Source organism: Hibiscus syriacus, unplaced genomic scaffold, assembly GCF_006381635.1.
Source record: "Hibiscus syriacus cultivar Baekdansim isolate YM2019G1 unplaced genomic scaffold, ASM638163v2 tig00110783_pilon, whole genome shotgun sequence".
NCBI classification, from domain to species: domain Eukaryota; kingdom Viridiplantae; phylum Streptophyta; class Magnoliopsida; order Malvales; family Malvaceae; genus Hibiscus; species Hibiscus syriacus.
Window position 1 is genome coordinate 1,350,988 of NW_024062861.1, and position 20,584 is coordinate 1,371,571.

The 20,584-nt window shown below is 33.5% G+C and overlaps 1 protein-coding gene and 3 pseudogenes across 3 annotated transcripts; 3 read left to right on the forward strand and 1 right to left on the reverse strand.

Moving 5' to 3' along the window:
* Positions 1-893: 893 nt before the first annotated feature.
* LOC120140380 (RNA polymerase II transcriptional coactivator KIWI-like) lies at positions 894-17,772 on the reverse strand. 3 transcript variants are annotated; one of them, XR_005517719.1, is made up of 6 exons: positions 17,463-17,757; positions 17,192-17,297; positions 16,052-16,074; positions 15,842-15,973; positions 3,753-3,755; positions 894-905 (listed from the first exon to the last, which is right to left on the reverse strand). XR_005517719.1 is itself a non-coding variant. In XM_039155369.1 (4 exons), the coding sequence occupies exons 1-4, from the start codon at positions 17,601-17,603 to the stop codon at positions 15,914-15,916; spliced, it is 330 nt and encodes a 109-aa protein (XP_039011300.1). In that variant the 5' UTR covers positions 17,604-17,759; the 3' UTR covers positions 15,742-15,913. The 3 variants fall into 3 exon arrangements, 2 of the variants coding, with proteins under 2 accessions (XP_039011300.1, XP_039011299.1); XM_039155369.1 differs by lacking the exons at positions 894-905; positions 3,753-3,755 and having other exon boundaries at positions 15,742-15,973; positions 17,463-17,759; XM_039155368.1 differs by lacking the exons at positions 894-905; positions 3,753-3,755; positions 15,842-15,973; positions 16,052-16,074 and having other exon boundaries at positions 16,950-17,297; positions 17,463-17,772.
* Positions 7,464-9,012, forward strand: LOC120140379 (annotated as a pseudogene).
* LOC120140315 lies at positions 9,685-13,553 on the forward strand (annotated as a pseudogene).
* A 1,606-nt stretch (positions 17,773-19,378) lies between the features above and the next one.
* LOC120140225 lies at positions 19,379-20,584 on the forward strand (annotated as a pseudogene).

Consider the following 20,584-nt stretch of genomic DNA (forward strand, 5'->3'; position numbering starts at 1 on the left):
AGAAAACACATGTATGCAATTCAATCAATCCCAAAACTCAATTGAGTTCTCAATATTTCAAGGTTCTCGAAATCAATCCTAATGGGCAAAGTTTTTTAAAAAATATGGTTTTGAGAAACAATATGTAGTTTTCATAAACAACAACATAATTTAATCAAAACACAATAATTTGAAAATTAACATATTTTTTTAATTTCGAAAATTTAAAAAAAATGGAAAATTCTTGTGTTTTTGATGAAATTGGTTGTAATTGAGTGGATTTTAATGTGTTTGCACGATTTAATGATGATTGCAAGTTTAGGAGATGATATTTGAAGTGAATCCGATTAAAATCAATGATTTGAGGCAAGAATGGAGATAGGAGAGAGTGAGAGTGAACGGCGGAAGAGAGAAAAATAAGAGAGGTTTGAGCAAATATTGGTTCTGCCGTGTTAAAACCAGAACCCCAGGGGGGTATCGATTCCCCTGTGGGGGAAATCGGTTCCCCTTCAAAGGGGAATCGGTTCCCTCAAGGGGGGATCGATTCCCTCTGCACCAAAATGCTAAAATCGATTTTAAACACCCAAATGCAAAATTAATTTCCTCTAGTGGTATTGGAAACTCATATATTGAAAATTAATCATGTTCAACAATTCAATTAATCTTTAAACGATATTTGAACATAAAATTAATTTTTTATCAAGATTCATAAACTTCCCCTAAATATAGCAATGAATCAATCAAAAATTATTATTATATGCACTTTTCATTTATTATTAAAAGTGCTAAAATATTTTAAACACTCAGGAAGATAGATTGGTAAAACCTAATTCTCTCCTAAGTGTCCAAAATCTCCTTGTCTAAAGGTTTGTAAAGATATCCACTAATTGGTGCAAAGTATCAACAAATTCTAGAACTACATTTTCCTTAGTGACATGGTCTCTAATGAAGTGATGTCTTATTCAATGTGCTTAGTTCTAGAGTGTTGGATGGGATTTTTAGTGAGACAAATAGCACTAGTATTGTCACACTGATAGGAATGGTACCTACTTCAATTCCATAATCAAAAGTTGTTGTTTCATCCATAACTTGTGCACAACAACTACCAGCTGAAATGTATTCGGCTTCAGTGGTAGATAATGCAACACAATTTTGTTTCTTTGAAAACCAAGAAATTAGCATATTTCCAAGGAATTGGCAAGTACCGGAGGTTCTTTTCCTATCTAATTTGCATCCTCCATAATCCGCATCAGAAAAAGCATGCAAGCTAAAGCTAGAGTCTCTAGGATACCAAAGTCCTAAACTAGGAGTGTCCTTAAGGTATCTAAAGATTCTCTTAACAGCTAGTAAATGTGTTTCCTTATGGCATGATTGAAATCTAGCACATAAGCAACTAAACATAATGTCCGGTCTACTTGCAGTTAGATAAGTAGAGATCCAATCATTGACCTATATAATTTAACATCTACACATTACCTCCTTCATCTAAGTCAAGCTTTGTTGAAGAGCTCATTGGAGTGTCATGAGGTTTCCATTTTCCAGTCCAAACTTCTTGAGCATATCTTTGACGTACTTAGCTTGATTGATGAAGATGCTATCTTTTCTTTGTTTGATTTGGAGTCCCAAGAAAAATGAGAGCTCCCCCATCATGCTCATCTCAAACTCACTTTGCATTAGCTTAGAAAATTCTTGGCAAAGAACATCATTAGTAGAACCAAATATTATATCATCAACATAAATTTGAACTACTAATAAATCTTTACCTTTATGCTTCAAAAACAATGTAGTGTCAACCTTCCCTTTTGAAAAACCTTTTTCAATTAAAAAATTTGACAATCTTTCATACCAAGCTCTAGGAGATTGCTTTAAACCATAAAGTGCTTTTGTCAATTTTAAAACATGATCCGAAAAAATTTGAATCTTCAAAACCTGGAGGTTGTTCCACATACACTTCTTCTTTTATAAAACCATTTAAAAATGCACTTTTAACATCCATTTGATAATTTAAATTCATTGAAACATGCAAATGCTAATACATTCTAATGCTTCCATCCTAGCTACGGAGCGTATGTTTCATCATAGTCTATGCCCTCTTCTTGAGTATACCCTTGAGCAACAAGTCTAGCCTTGTTTCTCACTATATTACCACTCTCATCAAGCTTATTCCTAAATACCCATCTAGTACCTACAGTAGATTTATTACTAGGCCTTTCAACTAATGTCCATACTTTACTTCTCTCAAATTGATTTAACTTCTTGCATAGCCATAATCCAATGTTCATTTAATGCTTTTTAATATTCTTAGGCTATGCATGAGATAAATGCAACATAATTACAAATATTTCTAAGAGAATATCGAGTTGTTACCCCTTTTGATGGATCACCTATAATTTCACCATCCTTGACATAGTTGTACTCTCTTGGATAAGATACTTCCCTTTCTTCAATGGTTGGATTCTCAAGAGGATCATGAGTTTCATTTTTCGTTCTTCATTTGATGATGGTTCTCCAACGTCAGTCTAACGTCATTTGTATTTATAACACCTACATCATCATTCACACACGAATCCTTCCTCGGAAGGGGATTATCATCGAAAACAACATGTATAGACTCTTCTACAACTAAAGTTCTTTATTAAATACACGATAGGCTTTAGAATTAAGGAATAACCCAGAAAAATTCCTTCATCACTTTTAGCATCAAATTTGCCAAGGTTTCTTTATCGTTGTTTAAAACAAAACATTTACATCCAAAATGATGAAAATAACTAATGTTAGGCTTTTTATTTTTGAAAATTTCATATGGAGTTTTCTTTAAAATTGGCCAATCATTACTCGATTTACAACATAACAAGCAGTATTTGTGGCTTCCGCCCAAAAATATTTTGGCAAATTATTTTCACAAAGCATGGTTCTAGCCATTTCTTCTAAGTTCGATTTTTCCTCTCAACAACTCCATTTTGTTGAGGGGTTCTAGGTGCTGAAAAATTATGGCTAATACCGTTAGAGTTACAAAATTCAGTAAATCCAAGATTTTCAATTCAGTTCCATGATCACTCCTAACACTATAGAGTAACCTTTTTCATTTTGGATTACTTTTGAAAATGTGATGAATTGTTCTAATGCTTCATCTTTAGTATTTAAAAATAGAACCCAAGTATATCTAGAATAGTCATTACCAAGACAAATGCATATTGTTTTCCACCAAGCTAGTAGTTCTAGTTGGCCCAAAAATATCTAAATGGATCAATATAAACTCTACTGGTTGATACATCATTAATGGATTTAAAAGAAACTTGCTTTTGTTTCCTTTAGCACAAGCATCACAGATTTATCATTATCAAATTAAGCTTAGGCAACCCTCTTACTAGGTCTCCTTGAATTAACCGTTGCAAAACACTCATACTAGCATGTCCTAGTCTCCTATGCCATAACCAACTATCATGTTCATCCTTAGCAACTAGGCATAAATTAGTCATATCAAAAGAATCTAAATGCACCATGTATATGTTCCCTATTCTATGACCAACAAGCATAATCGATTTGATGCAATGTCAATGACTTACAACCATTAATTTCAAATAAGACATTGAATCCTTTTATCGCATAATTGACTAATACTCAATAGATTATGCTTTAATCCATTCACATATAAAACATTTTTAATTTGTATGGAAGAGGTATTACCTATTGTACCAATACCTTCAATGTGACCTTTTGAATTGTCTCCAAAAGTCACTTCTCCTCCATTTTTGGCGTTAAGCTCAATGAACCAGCTTTTGTCTCCGGTCATGTGTCTTGAGCATCCACTATCAAGGTACCATGAATTTGAATTTTTTTCCCGTGCCTTGTAGCAATGCTCCTTTCCCTACAAACATAGATTAATTTTTTATTTTTGGTACCCAAATTCTTTTGGGTCCATATTCATTAGTTTCCAAAATCCTAGTCCCCTTAGGTATCCATTTGTGTAGGATATTTTTATCTTTAGTAGTAATGAGTTCTTTAGGAACCCACATACTTCTAACGATTTTTCCATTAGAGGTTCTTTGGGGACCTCTATGATTGTAGTTTCTAAAACTTTTTCTAACAAAGTTGGATTTTGAATTTCCACCTTTTTCAAAATGTTTTATTCCAACTTTATCAAAAGAAGTTTTAAGATCATCAATTTTCTTTTGATGATCATCATTGATCTTTGAAAATAAATTTTGCAAATCTAAATTTTTCTTTTCAAACTCTTCTAGTTTGATTTGCAAATCTTTGATTTTACTTTCAAGATCGTTGTTGGTTTTGGATATGAGTTTTGTTTTCATTTCAATTTTGAAACATCATTTTTATTTTAAAAATAATTTATCATAATCTGAAGCCAACCCATATTCCTCTAATAACTCATCATAGGATAAATCATCAAAATCAGATGAGTTAGAGGTTACCTTAGAATCTTCCCCAAATGCCATTAAGCACAAGTTAGCTACTTCTTGTTCCTCTTCATCGGAACTTTCTTCATCGCTCCATGTAGCCACATGAGCCTTGTGCTTATTCTTTGATTGACCATTTTTCTTCAATTGTGGGCAATCATATTTAACATGCCCTGGCTTTTTGCATTCGTAGCAAATGATTGGGTCATTCTCTTTCGGTTCATTTTGAGGCCTTCATTTGTTTGAATTTTCTTCCTCGATAAGGTCTCATCATTTTTCTGAATCGTTTGGCAAACAATGCCATTTCCTCGTCATCGTTATTCGAATCACTCTCATCTTTTGTGGATTTGAGATCAACTCCAATGTTTTTCTTCTTCTCCTTCTCCTTTGGTGTCTCGTCAATCTTGTCGAGGTCCACCTCATCTTCGATCATCATTTCATGAGTGAGGAGTGACCCAATTAGCTCTTCAAGAGTTAAGGACGTTAAGTCCTTAGACTCGATGATTGCTGTCTTCTTTGATTGCCACGATTTTGGGAGGGAGTAGACTAACTTCCTCACAAGCTTTTCATTTGAAATGATCTCTCCATATGATTTGAGACCATTGACAATCGTTGAAAATCTATCCGTCATAGCTTTGATATCTTCATTTGGTTTCATCCTGAAATTTTCATAGCTATGCGTTAGAATACTAATTTTAGATTTCTTTACCTCATCGGTACCTTCATGAGTGACTTGAAGTTTGTCCCATATTTCTTTGGCGATTGTACACGATGAAACTCTTCCATATTCATCTGGTCCAAGAGCACAAAAAATGATATGGATGGCTTTGGAGTTGAGCTGGAACATTCTTGTCTCTCATTCACTCCACAACCTTGGATGAGTGAGAGGTTTGATGTATCCTTCTTCTACAGCATTCCATGCTCATATGTCACTTGCTTGAATAAAGTACATCATTCTATTCTTCCAATAGGCATAGTTAGCTCCATTGAAGAAATGAGGCTTGTTGACGGGCATCGAGTCGAGACCGGAGTCGAAGTTTGAAGCGGAGGCCATTGATGACTTTGATTATCGATATAACTCTTCCCGAATCGACTCAAGAGGCGATTAAACCTTCAAATGAGTTAGGCTCTGATACCAAATGTTGAGTTAATCGATTGACGAATATGGCCAAGAGGGGGGTGAATTGGCAATTAAAAAATTTGGTGGAAGCTTTTGCAGAAAATTGAAAGAAATTGCACAGCGATTTAGAGTGGTTCGACTTTATCAACCAAAGTCTACGTCCACTACCTTAGCTATCCACACTAAGAATTTTCCAACAAATTCACTAATTTGTTCTTTCTTTTGAGGCCAAAGAGATAACCTTACAACTCCCTCAAGAATATACCCCAATTCTTGAGAACACTCTTTTCTCAAAGAGAAATACAAATTTGCAAACTTACAAGAAAAACCTCACAAGGCAAATATGTTTGCACAATTCTAGAACAAAGAAAGAACACTCAAGAATAAATACAATTGAGCACAATAAGTGTTCTTGAAAGCAAAATGAATATTGAATGAAAAATAGGCTTGAAATGCTCAAACTTGAGGTTTGATGCTTTCTCTTTGATTCTCTCTTGATTCTAATTGCTTGATGTTTCTTGTTGTTGATCAATGGCTTCTAAGCTTGCTTAAATACACCTTGAATCACTTCTGAACGTTGGGGATAATTAGAGAAAATAATATAGCCGTTTTAGTATGAAAACAATTAATAAAACAGTTTGGAGCGTGGGGGGAATCGGTTCCCTAAGTGTAAAATTCAAATATTTCGACTGTTATAAAAGGGGGAATCGGTTCCCTCCGAGCATACTGGAATTCTCGGAGCCAAACCATTCAGGGGGGAATCGGTTCCCTCTAAGCAATCTGGAATTTTTGGCTTTGAAATGGTTCGAAATACTTTGTAAAATTATTTTGAAATTGTTTTAACTTTAAAACTTAATTTTACACTTTGAGTAAGGATTAAAAATGATCTTTGAAAGATTTGGAGTAATGTTTTGATATTCGAATAATTCTATCGAATATACTTAGAAAATCATTTGGAAAATCTTAAAATTCATTTAACTTAATTTGTTATATCGAAATATCAAAATGTTTTCAACAGAGATAAACTTGTTCTCATCAACAATTTTTATTTAATATAATTATCCTTAATTATCATTTTATAAACTTTTGAAATTTCACTTTTTTTTTCTAGAAACCTCTTTCCAAAGTAAATAATCACATACGATACCATTTTGAAATGTATAGTATTTTAAAAATATTCAAAATTTTGATTTTTTTTCCTCATCCAATCGCACTATAAAAGAATTCATTTTTTTAAAAAAGAAAAAACTTTGATGGGAGAAAACATAAATTATCATTTTGTTAGATATATGCAATAAAGACTAAAATTAAATTTGAAAGAATTGAAGATGTCAAAACATAAATGATCATAAATAATAATTTTTAATTTAATAAATTAATAAGGGAATTTACCTTTAGGGTGAATTATACGTTTAACACCTAAACTATTATTTTTATTCTGTTTTGGTACCCAAACTTTATTTTTTTAAAATCATACATAATGTTTAGCTTAGGTTTCATTTTGGTACCCTACTATTAAAAACAATTATGTTAATGTGTAACCATAAGAAAATGTCATGTCGTCATCAAAAAAATAAAAAATGTCACATTAACACTTTTATTAATTTTTTTAACTGCAAATTATCCTTACTGTTGGTGACGGATCCAAAAATATTTTTTAGGGTGGGCATATATGTATTAATAATAGAAATTTTTCGTATGGGGTAGGCACAAATAAAATTTTAGGGTGGACACCATCAATAAAATGAACAACTAACATAAATAAATTCGAATTTCAGGGTGGACACTTGTCCATCCTAAAATACACATACTTCTGCCCTTACTTATTACTCGAACCTGATACCTCTAAAAATAACAACCATTCCACCAACCACTGCCTTGATTTGATTTGTGCCTCTTATAAATAGAAGCAAAAGATAGATGGGTGTTAAATCTATTGGGAGAGTTGTGTTTGTTTGTGGAAATGGAGACATGGTTCCTTATCATCTCCTCTCTTTGCTTAACTGCTATCCTGAAAGCGTTGTTTAACCTTGTTTTCCCCTCAACCTCCTCAAAAGAGGTTGGCCCCAAGCTCCCACCAGGGCCTGCGGTGTTTCCCTTGATAGGCAACGCCCTATGGCTTCGTAAATCATTTTCCAACTCGAACCAATCCTCCAAGGCCTCCACGCCAAGTTCGGGAGCATGGTCACTCTCCACATCGGTTCCTGCCCATCAATATTTGTTAGCGATGTCTCCCTTGCTCACCAGGCCTTAGTCAAACAAGGCACTGTTTTTGCTGATCGACCTGCCTTTTTTCCATTGGAAAAAATTATACCAGCAATCAGCATACCATCGGTTCGGCTAGCTATGGACAAACATGGCGTGCTCTAAGAAAAAACATCACTTCCGAAATCCTCAATCACTCTCGGATTAGATCTTACTCCCATTGTCGTAAATGGGTCTTAAACATCGTCAAGGATCGTCTGATCGAGTCCGGGACTGGATGTGAACCGGTTCGAGTGGTGGATCATTTTCGATATGCCATGTTTTCCTTGTTGGTCCTCATGTGCTTTGGTGATAAGCTCAATGAAAATCAGATCAGGGAAATCGAGGATGTTCAGCGTGAGTTGCAGTCCAATATTGTGAATTTCAATATATTCAACGTTTGGCCCAGAGTTACCAAGGTTTTGTTTTACAAGCTTTGGAAAAAATTCTTGCGACTTCAACAGCATCAACTCGATGTTTTGATTCCACTGATAAGGGACAGAAAAACGGCAAGGCATGAGCTGATTTTAGCATATGTGGATACTTGTTGGTACTGCAACTCCCTGAGGAGAAACGTGGACTTACTGAAAGAGAAATGGTGAGTTTATGCTCAGAGTTCCTTAATGCCGGTACAGATACTACATACACTACACTGCAATGGATCATGGCGAATTTGGTCAAGTACCCTGAGATTCAAGACAAGCTTTTCACGGAGATGAAAGGGGTTGTCGGAGAAGGAGATAAGGAGTTGATCGAGGAGGAAGATTGCAAAGATGCCTTACTTGAAAGCTGTGGTTTTGGAAGGTCTAAGGCGACACCCACCAGCACATATTCTGGTTCCACATGTGTCACAAGAGATGTTGTTTTGAATGGTTATTTGTTGCCCCAAAAAAGTAGCATATATTCATGATATCGCCTATAGGATTGGACCCGAAGCTCTGGGAAGACCCAATGGCGTTAAGCCTGAAAGGTTCGTCAACGGTAGTGAAGCGGTGGACCTAACAGGCAGCAAGGAGATAAAGATGATGCCATTCGGGGCAGGGAGAAGGGTTTGTCCGGGCATTGGGTTGGCGACGCTTCACTTGGAGTATTTTGTGGCGAATTTGGTTTGGTCTTTTCGATGGGAAGCTGCGGATGGAAACGATGTTGATATGTCGGAGAAGACGATGTTTACAACGACCATGAAGACTCCATTGCAGGTCCACTTATCTTCCAGATCAACGAAGCTGTGATTCATTATGCAAATAATAGTACTATCATCTTTCCTGGCCTTCACTGTTTGTGCTTTAGATATTTATATGTTTAGATCAAATACCTGGAATTTGACATGTGTTTCTGGTTTTCCAATTAAAAGAAATATTAAAAAGAAAGTAATGTTTATGATTTTCCATTCTTTTTATTCAATTTATTTCTTCTCGTTTATTCTTAATTCTTTATCGTGTGTTTCGATTATAAAACCAATTCTTCTTAAATTTTGGTAATTAAAGAGGTTCATTCAATATTCATCCTCGTTTTCTTTTAATGTTTAATATCTAAATTATCAAATATTCTCATTGGTACTATTATTCTTATTTTTTAAACCTAAACAATAATGTTTTCTTATTCAAACGGTTGTAATACATTTAGTGTGCGCAGACAACTTTATCACCACTGCTAAAATATAATTTATAAGACCCTTCCAATGTGGCAAGTGCCATGAAATGATCATAAACCTTGTAAGATGCATGAAATAACGTAAATGCAAGGAATGTTTATAAACCTTAAAATATCCGATGTCTCACGCCTAACATATGACTTAAATGTCAATGTAAATGCAATATGCAATATGAAATGATCATAGATCTTATAATGTGTATGAAATAATGATGTGATTACTTAATATGTAAATATATTATCGGAACAGTCCTTAAGCAGGGGCGGACCTCCATGGTGCTCGGGGTATCTCAAGCAACCCCTCATCCAGGGGCGGACCTCCATGGTGTTCGGGGTATCTCAGGCAACCCCTCCACAAGTGTCACCCCTAATACAAGTGTCACCCCTCAAAAGTGCCACCCTGGGGCTCTTGCAACCCTTGAATTTTTATCCTGGGTTCGCCTCTGTCCTTAAGTTTTTAATGGGTGAACGCACTCCCAACTTAATTTGAAAGATTGAGGTGAAGTTTAGGTTTCGATAATAAATTGGTTTGGAGTCGCAGTCGACCTTTAGATTAGATAAGTCGAATACCTAAAAGGCTAAAAATATCCTTTAAAGAAGTTTTGAGAAAAGTCTTTTTAAAGACAAAAATAGTTTGCTTTTAATCATAAATTTATTTTGAAAAGCGTTTGGAAGTCGGTTATGTTTGAAGAATAATGAGCACCCACAACGCCCTAAATCAGTATCTAATTGATTATACATCATCAAAGTATTGAAACTTGCAAATTCGAATATATACATTTAAATCATGATCCTTTTGTTCGTTTGAATTTATTTTAAAATGAGTAAAATTTGTATAAAAAAAATTAACTTAGAAGTTGACTTGGTTTACTTGAATTTTATTTGAAAATAATGTTATTTTAATTCGAAGATTTAACGGAGATTGTCATTCTATCACTCATAATATTATCTCATCAATTTCTAAATTAATACAACATTGCCTTGAAATTTATTAAATTATACAATAACAATGACAAAAATCAATAGATTAATCCAAAAATCAGCCGGCACAATTGAAAATCATTGTCTTAAATGATGTAGATGTCCACCTCTGGACCACACTAAATTAACTTTCATAATCAATAGATTAATCCAAAAATCAGACTGGACAAGGTTACATGGTCAATGATGTGTGAGGTAATTTTTATATTAAGGTGGCCTGCTTCTTAATTTAATTTAACAAACTATAAAAGCTCTTTTTAATTATAAATTTTGTCTTTTTCTATTATTAATCTAGTATTAAAGATGCCTGAATTAACTTGAGTTGTTATTGTTCTTAAAGATTATAGGTTTGAGCACTAGCGACACAAATTGAATTTTATTTTTAAATCACAGTAATCAAGATTTAATTAATATTTTTTGTGGAATGTTATTTTCACACTGATTTCTTTTTGAACAAGAAAATTCTAAGTTATCCGATTTTGGGACCGTGACCCTATTAGGGTGTATTTGGTTGGGGGAATGTGAGATTCTCATGGGAATAGAATCCACATTCCCCCATTTGGTTGGCCGGGAATGTCATTCCCGGTAATCTTACATTACCAATAGTTGATTTTTTGGGTATATTACCGGGAATGTCATTATCTCCCTTTCCTTAGGTATTGTTGGATTATCGGCGTTTTGGACTAAAATGCCCTTAAAAAATTCTTTAAAAAATATCCTTATTCTGTCATTGAATAATAAAAATTCTACGAATGTTAAATTACAAATTTATCCTTAAATTATTTTAGATTCACAAAAAATATCTATAATTAAAATTTTATATGAAGTTCTGGGGTTAAAATAAAATTTTACCCTTTCATTAAATCTTTTTATATTTTAAATTTTGTAAAAAAATTATGAAAATTATGAATTTAAATTTTTTAAAGAAAATATATAAATATTTTTCAATTTGTTAAAAAACAAATATATAATAAGGATAATTTGGTCAAATATACATTCTAATAATCTTTTATTCCTTTAACCAAACACAATAATCTTACATTCATGTTAAACCAACCAAACACAAAATACAGCATTCACAGTAATTATATTCCCTGGTAATCTTTTATTCCCACTGATAATCTTACATTCCGTGAATCAAACGCACCCTTAAAATAATTAAATTAATATTTGGTTATGGATTCATTATATAACACTTAAATTTTAAGGATTTGAATGTCACACAAATCATTTACTCGGCATCTGAAGATATACAAATGTATAAAAACGAAGCTCCTTTATTTGAAAACTAAAATATATAAATAAATAATGTATAATTGACTCGCATAAAAATCACAATCTCTATATACCCACTCAAGTCTTCATCATTGTTACATCGCAATCTATTAAACCTATAAGAAGTTGTAATAATTTAAAAAGATGAGTTATTAAGCGCAGTGTGTATACATCTACTCTATTATATTTCATAAGGTTCATAAATATAAGCATGCATATTTTTAGACACTTATTTTTGTTCGGATCTACAAAAATATTTTATTATATTATATATTTATTTATTATTATTATTATTATTTATTTTATTATTTTTATAGGCCCCACACTCAACAACTCTGATTTAGTAAGATTCAGAAAACAAACTAACGTATTTGAGTCATATTGAAACACTAAAATCGAAGCATTTTGAGTCTAAGTATGACTCTAAATCTGAGCTAAAAATAAGTTTCTTTACTTCTGATGTGTTTGTTACATTTCCAATTTATAGGAGTGGAGAGCCACCTGCTAATGGAGCAGTCTTCAGCTATCAAATGTCCATCAATATCATATCATTTAGCAGGAACTAAGAAGATTCAACAAGAACTTGCTAAACCTAATGTGCTTGAGAGGTAAATAATCCCACAATTCTGTCTTAAGTTATCGATGGATTTATTACTTACACTTAAGAAACACCCTCTTGAAAGATTTACTGCCAGGGGCTAGGAGTTGCTTTAAAATTGTAGCATATTGTTTTCTTGGGATAAGCAACCCCAATATTTATTAAACTAGAAACTTGAAAGATTAAAGCATGTTGTTTTCTTAGTAATGCAATTACAGTATTCTAATTTTTTTAACGAACAACTACAATTACTTTGAGTTGTATGCTTTCCTTTATTTTTCTCCTCCATGCAAGTAGGTTCCTTGAGAACAAAGAGGATATTGCCAAACTGCGGAAATGCTTTGCTGGATTGTGGAGTTTGGTTGAATCAGGCATCACCAAAAGGAAGAAGAACCGAGTTATTTGTTATGAAGCCCCAAAGAGAAGGAGGTACCATATCTTAATACTTTATGATATAAATACTGTATATTCATTGTATTCTTTTAGTTGAGAATTGAGTCTTCGGTTCCACTTCAGGGAACAATATCTATGGTGATGATGTGAAAGAAACCCTTCTACGCTTGCAAAAGGAAGGGTCTGAAGAAGATGCTGCATACATACTTATGCAAAGGATTTTCCCAGCTGTTTCTCCAACATATTTGATTCGTGATGGAATTTGTCATAAAGATCATGCCATATCAGAGCTTGGAGTATACAGTGCTTACTTAAGGTACATCTTTGTGGTTTTGTTTCATCTGTTTATGTTAGCTAGTGTCCTTTCATATAATGCTGTTAAGTTCCATCTTCACTTATCAAATCTCGATCGTGGGTATGTATCTGAAATGGATACATTATGTTGTATGTATTACATGTATTTGGAGGATTTTTGGAAGGTTATATCACTATGTCCAAACATTTTTCGGACACAAGTATCTTTAAAGCTTCATAATTTGGGATGCATGGTAAAGTTCCCCAGTTTGCACTTGCAGGAATAAGGACAACATTGTCATGAATGACCAATGTGGCTACTTGATGCGGACCAAGGTATCATCATCAAACGAAGGAGGGGTGGCAGCCGGATTTGCAGTCTTAGATAGTATATATCTGACTTGATGAAGCGAGGTTTCTTGGTTACCATCAATCTTACCTACACATCCAAACATTTACTGTTATCTACATGACATTCAGTTTGGCAAATAATGGTCCTTGATATCTTGAAACAGCTTGAAGAGCTGTTCAAGTGTTTACTTTCACAGAACAGTAATGGATTATGTTTCTGTATTTTTCTAAGGAGCAAAAAACTTTGAGATGAAGCTGCATGCTTGTAAAATGTCCACAAAATTACAACAAATTTCCTTCTCCGAGTGTGGAACTATGACTTACATGGAGATGAGTGCAAATTTGGTTTTAAATCAAATTTAGGAGTGACAGACAGAGCACCCACATTACCCACTTTTAAATTAAAGGGTAAAGTACACAAATGATCACCCGATTATATGATATTATTTATTGAGTCTCCCGACTATTAAAGTTACAAAATGGTTTCCCGACTATAGAGAGTTGTTTTGTTGAGTCCATCGACAACTACAAGTTACAAAGTGATCACTTGACTATTCATCATGTTTTAAACTCGTCTTTTTCTGTTAAAAAATTAACGGTCATCTAAGTTAAACGTTAACATGTTGATTAAGATATAATAGTTGTTTGAGATTATAAGATCATATTTTATCATGTTTCAATCAGCACGTTAACGTTCAACCCAGATTGTGGTCAATTTTTTAACAGAAAATGACGAGTTTAGAATATAATTAATAGTCAAGTGATCATTTTGTAACTTTTAATAGTCGAGTGACTCAACAAAATAACTCTCTATAGTTGGGGGTCATTTTATAATTTTTAATAGTCGGGGACATAATAAAATAATTTTTTATAGTCGGGCGACCATTTTTGTAATTTGCCCTAAATTAAATTGCTTAACAAATTAGAAAACGTTCATAGAATCTGTAAAACACAAGTAAGCCTGTCTCTAAGAAACCTACACACCATTATATTTAATTTCCTTCCAAACCATCACCTACCCTACGACTCCAAATGGGGTGGTTTCACTCCATCTTCTCCCCTTTCAAGAGGCTTTGGGATCGCCTGCATTGCCGCCCACCAGAGGTAGGTTTTCCTTTCCTCTTCGTATATTGTGTTTCAGTCGATTAAACTGTGAAATAACGATCGCCACGTTGGTTTGACACTGCAGGAAGAGGGACGTACATACTGTACAAGGATGAGAAGTCATGTTCAAGTGTTGTGGTCAATACTGGTGCACTCACAGTCGTTTGCTTTGCCTTCGAAACCAAGTGAATCCTCCATTTCCCCGGAGTAAACCATGTTCAAGTATGTACATGTAATTTACACAGTTACGTGTTTCGTTTAACACTACCCTGCGATCTTTATCTGTAATTAGCTTAGTGAATCCAAGAGGCCAACTCTTCTAAGGCTTTTGTTGGTTATTTTTCAAAACAATACTTAAAAGGCCGCCGGATTTTGAAATTATATAAAAAAATGAAGTCGACACCAATCATTTTTGAGGTGAGATTGAACCACCTAAAAATCTTGTTATTTTAGTAAAACTTTTAATTTTACTAAAATAATAAATTTTTGATATGTGAAATCAGAAAATAAGTTCGTAAGTCGATTACGTGTAAAGAATAATTAGCACCCCATAACGCTCAAAATTGATACATAATCGAATATGCATTGTTTTAATTTTAAAAATTTATGAGTTTGAGTTTTATTTAATTTACGATCCGTTATGTATGTCCTTTTTAAAAGAATATCAAATTAACAATGATCACCCCGACAAAAACATATATTACATTGTTAACCACTAATAAAAGAACAGTCAACATGAACCTCCATATCAAAATTATGAATCATCACATTAGAATTATGAATTGTCACATCAGTATCGTAACGGTCAATAACAAAAAATATCGAACAAAGTATCATATTAAGTTTATTTTCTGAAATGGAGGGCCATGTTAGGCTCAAAATAATTCAAGGGCCACGTTGGTTTTTTTCTCTAAAGTACAATACCCTCTTGCCCTCTTTTATGAATGACACAAATAGTATCAACTACGACAGGAATAGATTCTTCCCAAAATGGTATCTTCTCTCCATTGCATTAACACCTCATCAGTAAGATTGTTAAAAGTTTGAGAATCAATGAGGTTAAAACTTGGTAATGTTGTTTAAAAAGGCTGTGCCGTTTCAATTAAACACAATGGCAAATGAATACAGATTTCAACTAAGAGCTCTCTCTCTGTCTCTCTCAAGCCTATATTCCACAATTTTAGTACCTGCAGCTGCTAAATGCATGAATATTGTTGCAACAGTTGAAACTTACGGCTATAGATGCCTACATTCCCTCCAAGTTTTCATTTGCTGATCATGTTAATATCATCCAACATCAAGATACAACACATATTAGTCGACACAACTAATTACACAAAAGGGGGTACAAGCCTGATGGAACCTTTTAAGTTTAGAAACTTCAAAAACAAGTCAACATGGGGTTCGGTTAAGAACAAAACCTCAGCCTCCAACAATAAAAATAAGAGATGGCCCGACACCTTATACTCATGTCATCTTCAGTACATGGTACACCATGTCTACTTCCTAAGAGTTCTCGCCCAGTGCCTTATCAATTTCATCTGCATGATCTCGTAGAGTATTCCACTGATTAAGAAGAAAATCGAATAAGTGAAAAATGTCTTCATAATCATCATGACAGAGCATAAACTTTATAATTCATACCTGATCCAGACTCAGGGAAATACCTATAAGAAGCATAAGATGTTAGTTCACGAATATTAACAAATGAGAAAGAAAAATACTAACTCTAAGCTTCAGAAAATAAAATTCTCAAATGCTTTTAAGCATCAACAACAAGAATACCAGTGTGCACCAAGATAAGCATGGAGAGAGAGAGAGTGTGTCAAACTTTTCCAAAACAAAATTTCCCACTCAAAAATTTATGAACAAGCTATAACTTCTTCAAATAAGGATTTCTCCTTATATAGGATACAAATAACAGGGATTCTCAACTTTAAAAAGTCTATTTATGTTGGTTGAAATACACTCATTAACCAAATTAATATTAGGAAAACCGGTGCTTTAATCTCAACAAAGGATACCACTTGTAATTTGGAGTATGCAGTGTTGGAAGATGCACGCCTTGGTTCCAAGTCATAAGCAAACCATCTATTATGCCCCTCGCCACTTTGGTTCAGGCACCTTCAATCAAACAAACACCTTTTCTGCCTAGGCAAACTCTTTTTCAAGGTAAACAGGGTTAAAAGGTCCCTCTAACTCAAGTTCCACTCTACTTTCTTTTATTATAACGTTTCTACTAGTAGTGAAAAAAATGACAATGTTAAATCTCCTGAATAATAAACAAAATATTCATGCACAGGTTTTTTTTGAAGATGCAAGTGGATACATAAACTTTAACCGATGATATACGTTAATAGAGATATTTGAATGAAGAAATCAAATTAATGTTGGTCACAAAAACAAGACAGAAGGCAACGAATAACAAACTACAAGCAAAAAAAGGAGTACTATTTTTAATCTAAACTAAGCCAATTGGAAGTAATAAAAAGGGCCAATCTGAATGGAAGTTGAAAACCACACTCAACATTACCTTTATACTTTAGATTCAACTATCACTGAAAAAATAGACCGATATGCTCAAGAAAATAAAAAATGTTTGCAAGGAAGTGGTAATGAATACAACAAAATAACACAAAAATGGAACTCTCCTTCTCAGTTAAAACACCCATGTATAACATGTCAGAGATTGATTAAGTAAATCAAACTTCAAATCTAAACAATATATATAGAAATAAGGCACACTTGAAATCATAATCTTTGGAAATAAAACAAAGAAGAGACCTTTTTTGCCAGGCAATTGCTTTCCATCCTTGATATAGAATTCACGAATATCAACCCAAATTTTTCCGTTCCAGTTCCTCACTGAAACTCTTCTATTCCTCGATATCTGCAGCCCCAAAAGGGGAGGAAATTCACTTCTCATTAACTTCGTTCAAACCAAAATTCAAAAAATAGAAAAAACAAAACGCTAAATACGAAACCCTAGGGACGCATATGTTGGATAAATAAAGCCATCAAATTTAAGAAATAGTGAGAGGATGTGGAGAGTGACCTCGCAGACAACGATGTCGTTGGAATCATCAGAATCGTCATCGGCGGCTGAAAACTTGGAGGTTTTCATGGGAGGCGCGTGGACATCATTCGCGTTAGAAGAGTGATCCTCCCCGTCTTTTCTCTTCCCTCTAAACGACATTCTCCCCAACTCGTTTTCTTCTTCACAAGTTGCTAGTTTCTTCTGTTCTTTGAGTTTTGAATTGATTTTAATAAACTTACACAACGATTGGGATGTAAGAAATTCACCCAACTTTAAAAATTAACTAAAATCAATTTGAGTTAAAATTACTTATAATTTGAGAGGATGATTTGAAATCGATTGAAGTCTTATCTAGTGTTAACCTAAACTGGATTTGGACTTGGTTATTTTGCATATGAATCTTAATTGAACTTAAACCTAAACGATTACCTATTACAAAAGATGCTATACTACACTTATAATTTTTTAAGAAGGTTTAATGTAAAAAATAAGTGTTTAAATTATATTTTAAGTTAACTTTAGGTGTCTAATGAATTTTTCGTTAAAAATAAGTGTCTAATATTTTATACGTTATATTTTTAGGTGCATAAAATTTTATTCGTTACATTTTTAAGTGCTTACGTAGTAACGACATTTAAAAAACTATTAAGTAACACATATCATGTTTATATTTTGGCTTAATACACAAATAAGTGTCCAAACTATATTCTAAATTATATCATAAGTTAACTTTAGGTGTCTAAATAATTTTTTGTTAAAATAGATATCTAACGTTTCAATTGTTACACTTTTAGGTGTATACATAATAATGACTGTTAAAAAATCATTAAGTGACCCATGTTTGTTTATATTTTTTGAAATTTTTGTTTTTTTTTAAAATAACTTAATATTATTAATTTTTAAGAATAAAAAACCATTTTCTTATAAAAAAAATTGTAACCTTGAAATATCTCATTATAACCCAATTATTAGTTGTCGTCGGCCATCACCGGTACCCTTCACCATAGTTGAACAACCACTCACCCGTCACCGAATCTTCACTGTTGATCATCATATTGTTGTCGTCCCAATCCCCTTAAATCTATAAATCTAAACTTAAATCCCTAAACCTAATACATAAATCTCTAACTTTAATTTCAAATTTATCATTCTCACCTTAAATTAACTTTAGAGATTTACGGGGACGATAGAGGGATTTTTAATGCAACTAGGGAGGGGGAGAACTTTTTTTTGCGTAGGTGGGAGGGGAATTTTTTCTTTACCAATATTTTATATAAATATAAATTTTTTTAAAAAATTAAATATGACACATATCAAATAATGATTGAATTTAATGGTCGTCACAGCCTAAGTATCTAAAAATGTAACATCACAAACATTAAATACTTATTTTTAGCAAAAATTTCTTTAGGCACCTAAAGTTTACTTAGGGTATAATTTGGATACTTATTTTTCATTAAGCCAAATTATAAACATGACATCTATCACTTAACAGTTTTGTTTAATAACTGTTACTACATAAGCACCTAATATATAACTGAGAAAACGTTAGACACCTAAAAGTGTAACAGAGAAAACGTTAAACACCTATTTTTAACGAAGATTTTTTAGGCATATAAAATTAACTTAGTATATAGTTTAGAAACTTATTTTTACATTAACTCTCTTAAGAAATAATATTTTTATTTTTACTTATTACTTTTATTTATTATTTATTATTTTTAATATATTTTAAAATATAGATAAATAATATAGATTTATATCACATAACATATAAAGAAATAATTAACTTATTTTTATTTATTTAATATAAACTTCATTTAAAATAATATATATTATTAATTAAGTAAAAGATATTCTAAAATTAATATATATTATTAATTAAGTTAAAAAATTGAAAGCCCTAAAAAAAAAAACTCTATAGTGGAGGAGGAAGGAGAAATTCTGGCGAGGAGAAAGCAGAGTAGGGTATGGTGGCGACGGTAACGGTGGTGGAGAAAGCTGTGACTGCTCTCCTAAAGTGCAGAAATGCTCAGTCTCATCTCCAACACCCCCAACTTCTTGAGGAGGATGAATTGCTAAATCTCATCGTCAGCCTCAAGAAAATTCCTCAGAATCCCCTCGTTAATCCAATGAAGGTGCCTCTGCCGCACCCTTCATCGACGCCTCCACGTATCCAGCCGAGTTTTGCGTGTTCATCGACGACCGCCCCAAGTCAGGCATCACCAAAGACGACGCGTCCAAGAAAATCAAGTCCGAAAACATACCCATCACCAAGGTGATCAAGCTGTCAAAGATCAAGACTGATTTTCAGCCCTTCGAGGCCAAAAGAAAGCTCTGCGATTCATACGACATGTTCTTCGTTGACAAGAGGATCGTTCCCCTTCTGCCTCGGTTACTGGGGAAACAGTTTTTCAAGAAGAAGAAGACAGTGCCCGTGGATCTTAAGCACAAAAACTGGAAGGAGCAGATTGAGAAGGCTTGTTCCTCTGCCATGTTCTTCTTGGATAGTGGGACTTGCTGCGTGGTGAAGGTGGCTAAGCTTTCGCTGGGGAAGAAGGAGATTGTTTTAAACGTGTTAGCTGCTATTAATGGGATTGCGGATTTTGTTCCGAGTAAGTGGGGCTGTATCAGGTCGTTTCATTTGAAATTGCTCTACAGCTTGGCTATACCTATTTATCAGTCTATGCCTGATTTGCGTTCGAAGATTGTGGCCGAAGCTGATAACCCTACTTCTAGGGAGGAAAAACAAGTCGAAGAAGAGGAAGAAGATGTTTCACGTCAAAAGAAGAAAAACAAGGGGAGGATACATGAAGTTCAGTACATGGATGATCAAGAGAATATTAATGACTCCAATTATGGGGCAAAAAATGAAATCACGACTGACAATATCTCGACCAAGAAAAAGAAGACTGCTCTAAATAAGTTAAGGACTGTTGACATGAAGGTCAAGGATAAGAAAAAGGAGAAAAGCCTAGTTGGTTAATGATTTGTCTTGCTCTCTTCATCACCTAGTAAACTAGTATTTAAGTTGAACCTTACTGCTGCTTGTTCCTGCAGTGCAGATTAGTAATCATTATTGTTTCTTTTGTTATTGAATTCAGCTTTCAATTTTGGGTTGCTCTGTCTTTTTGATGGTA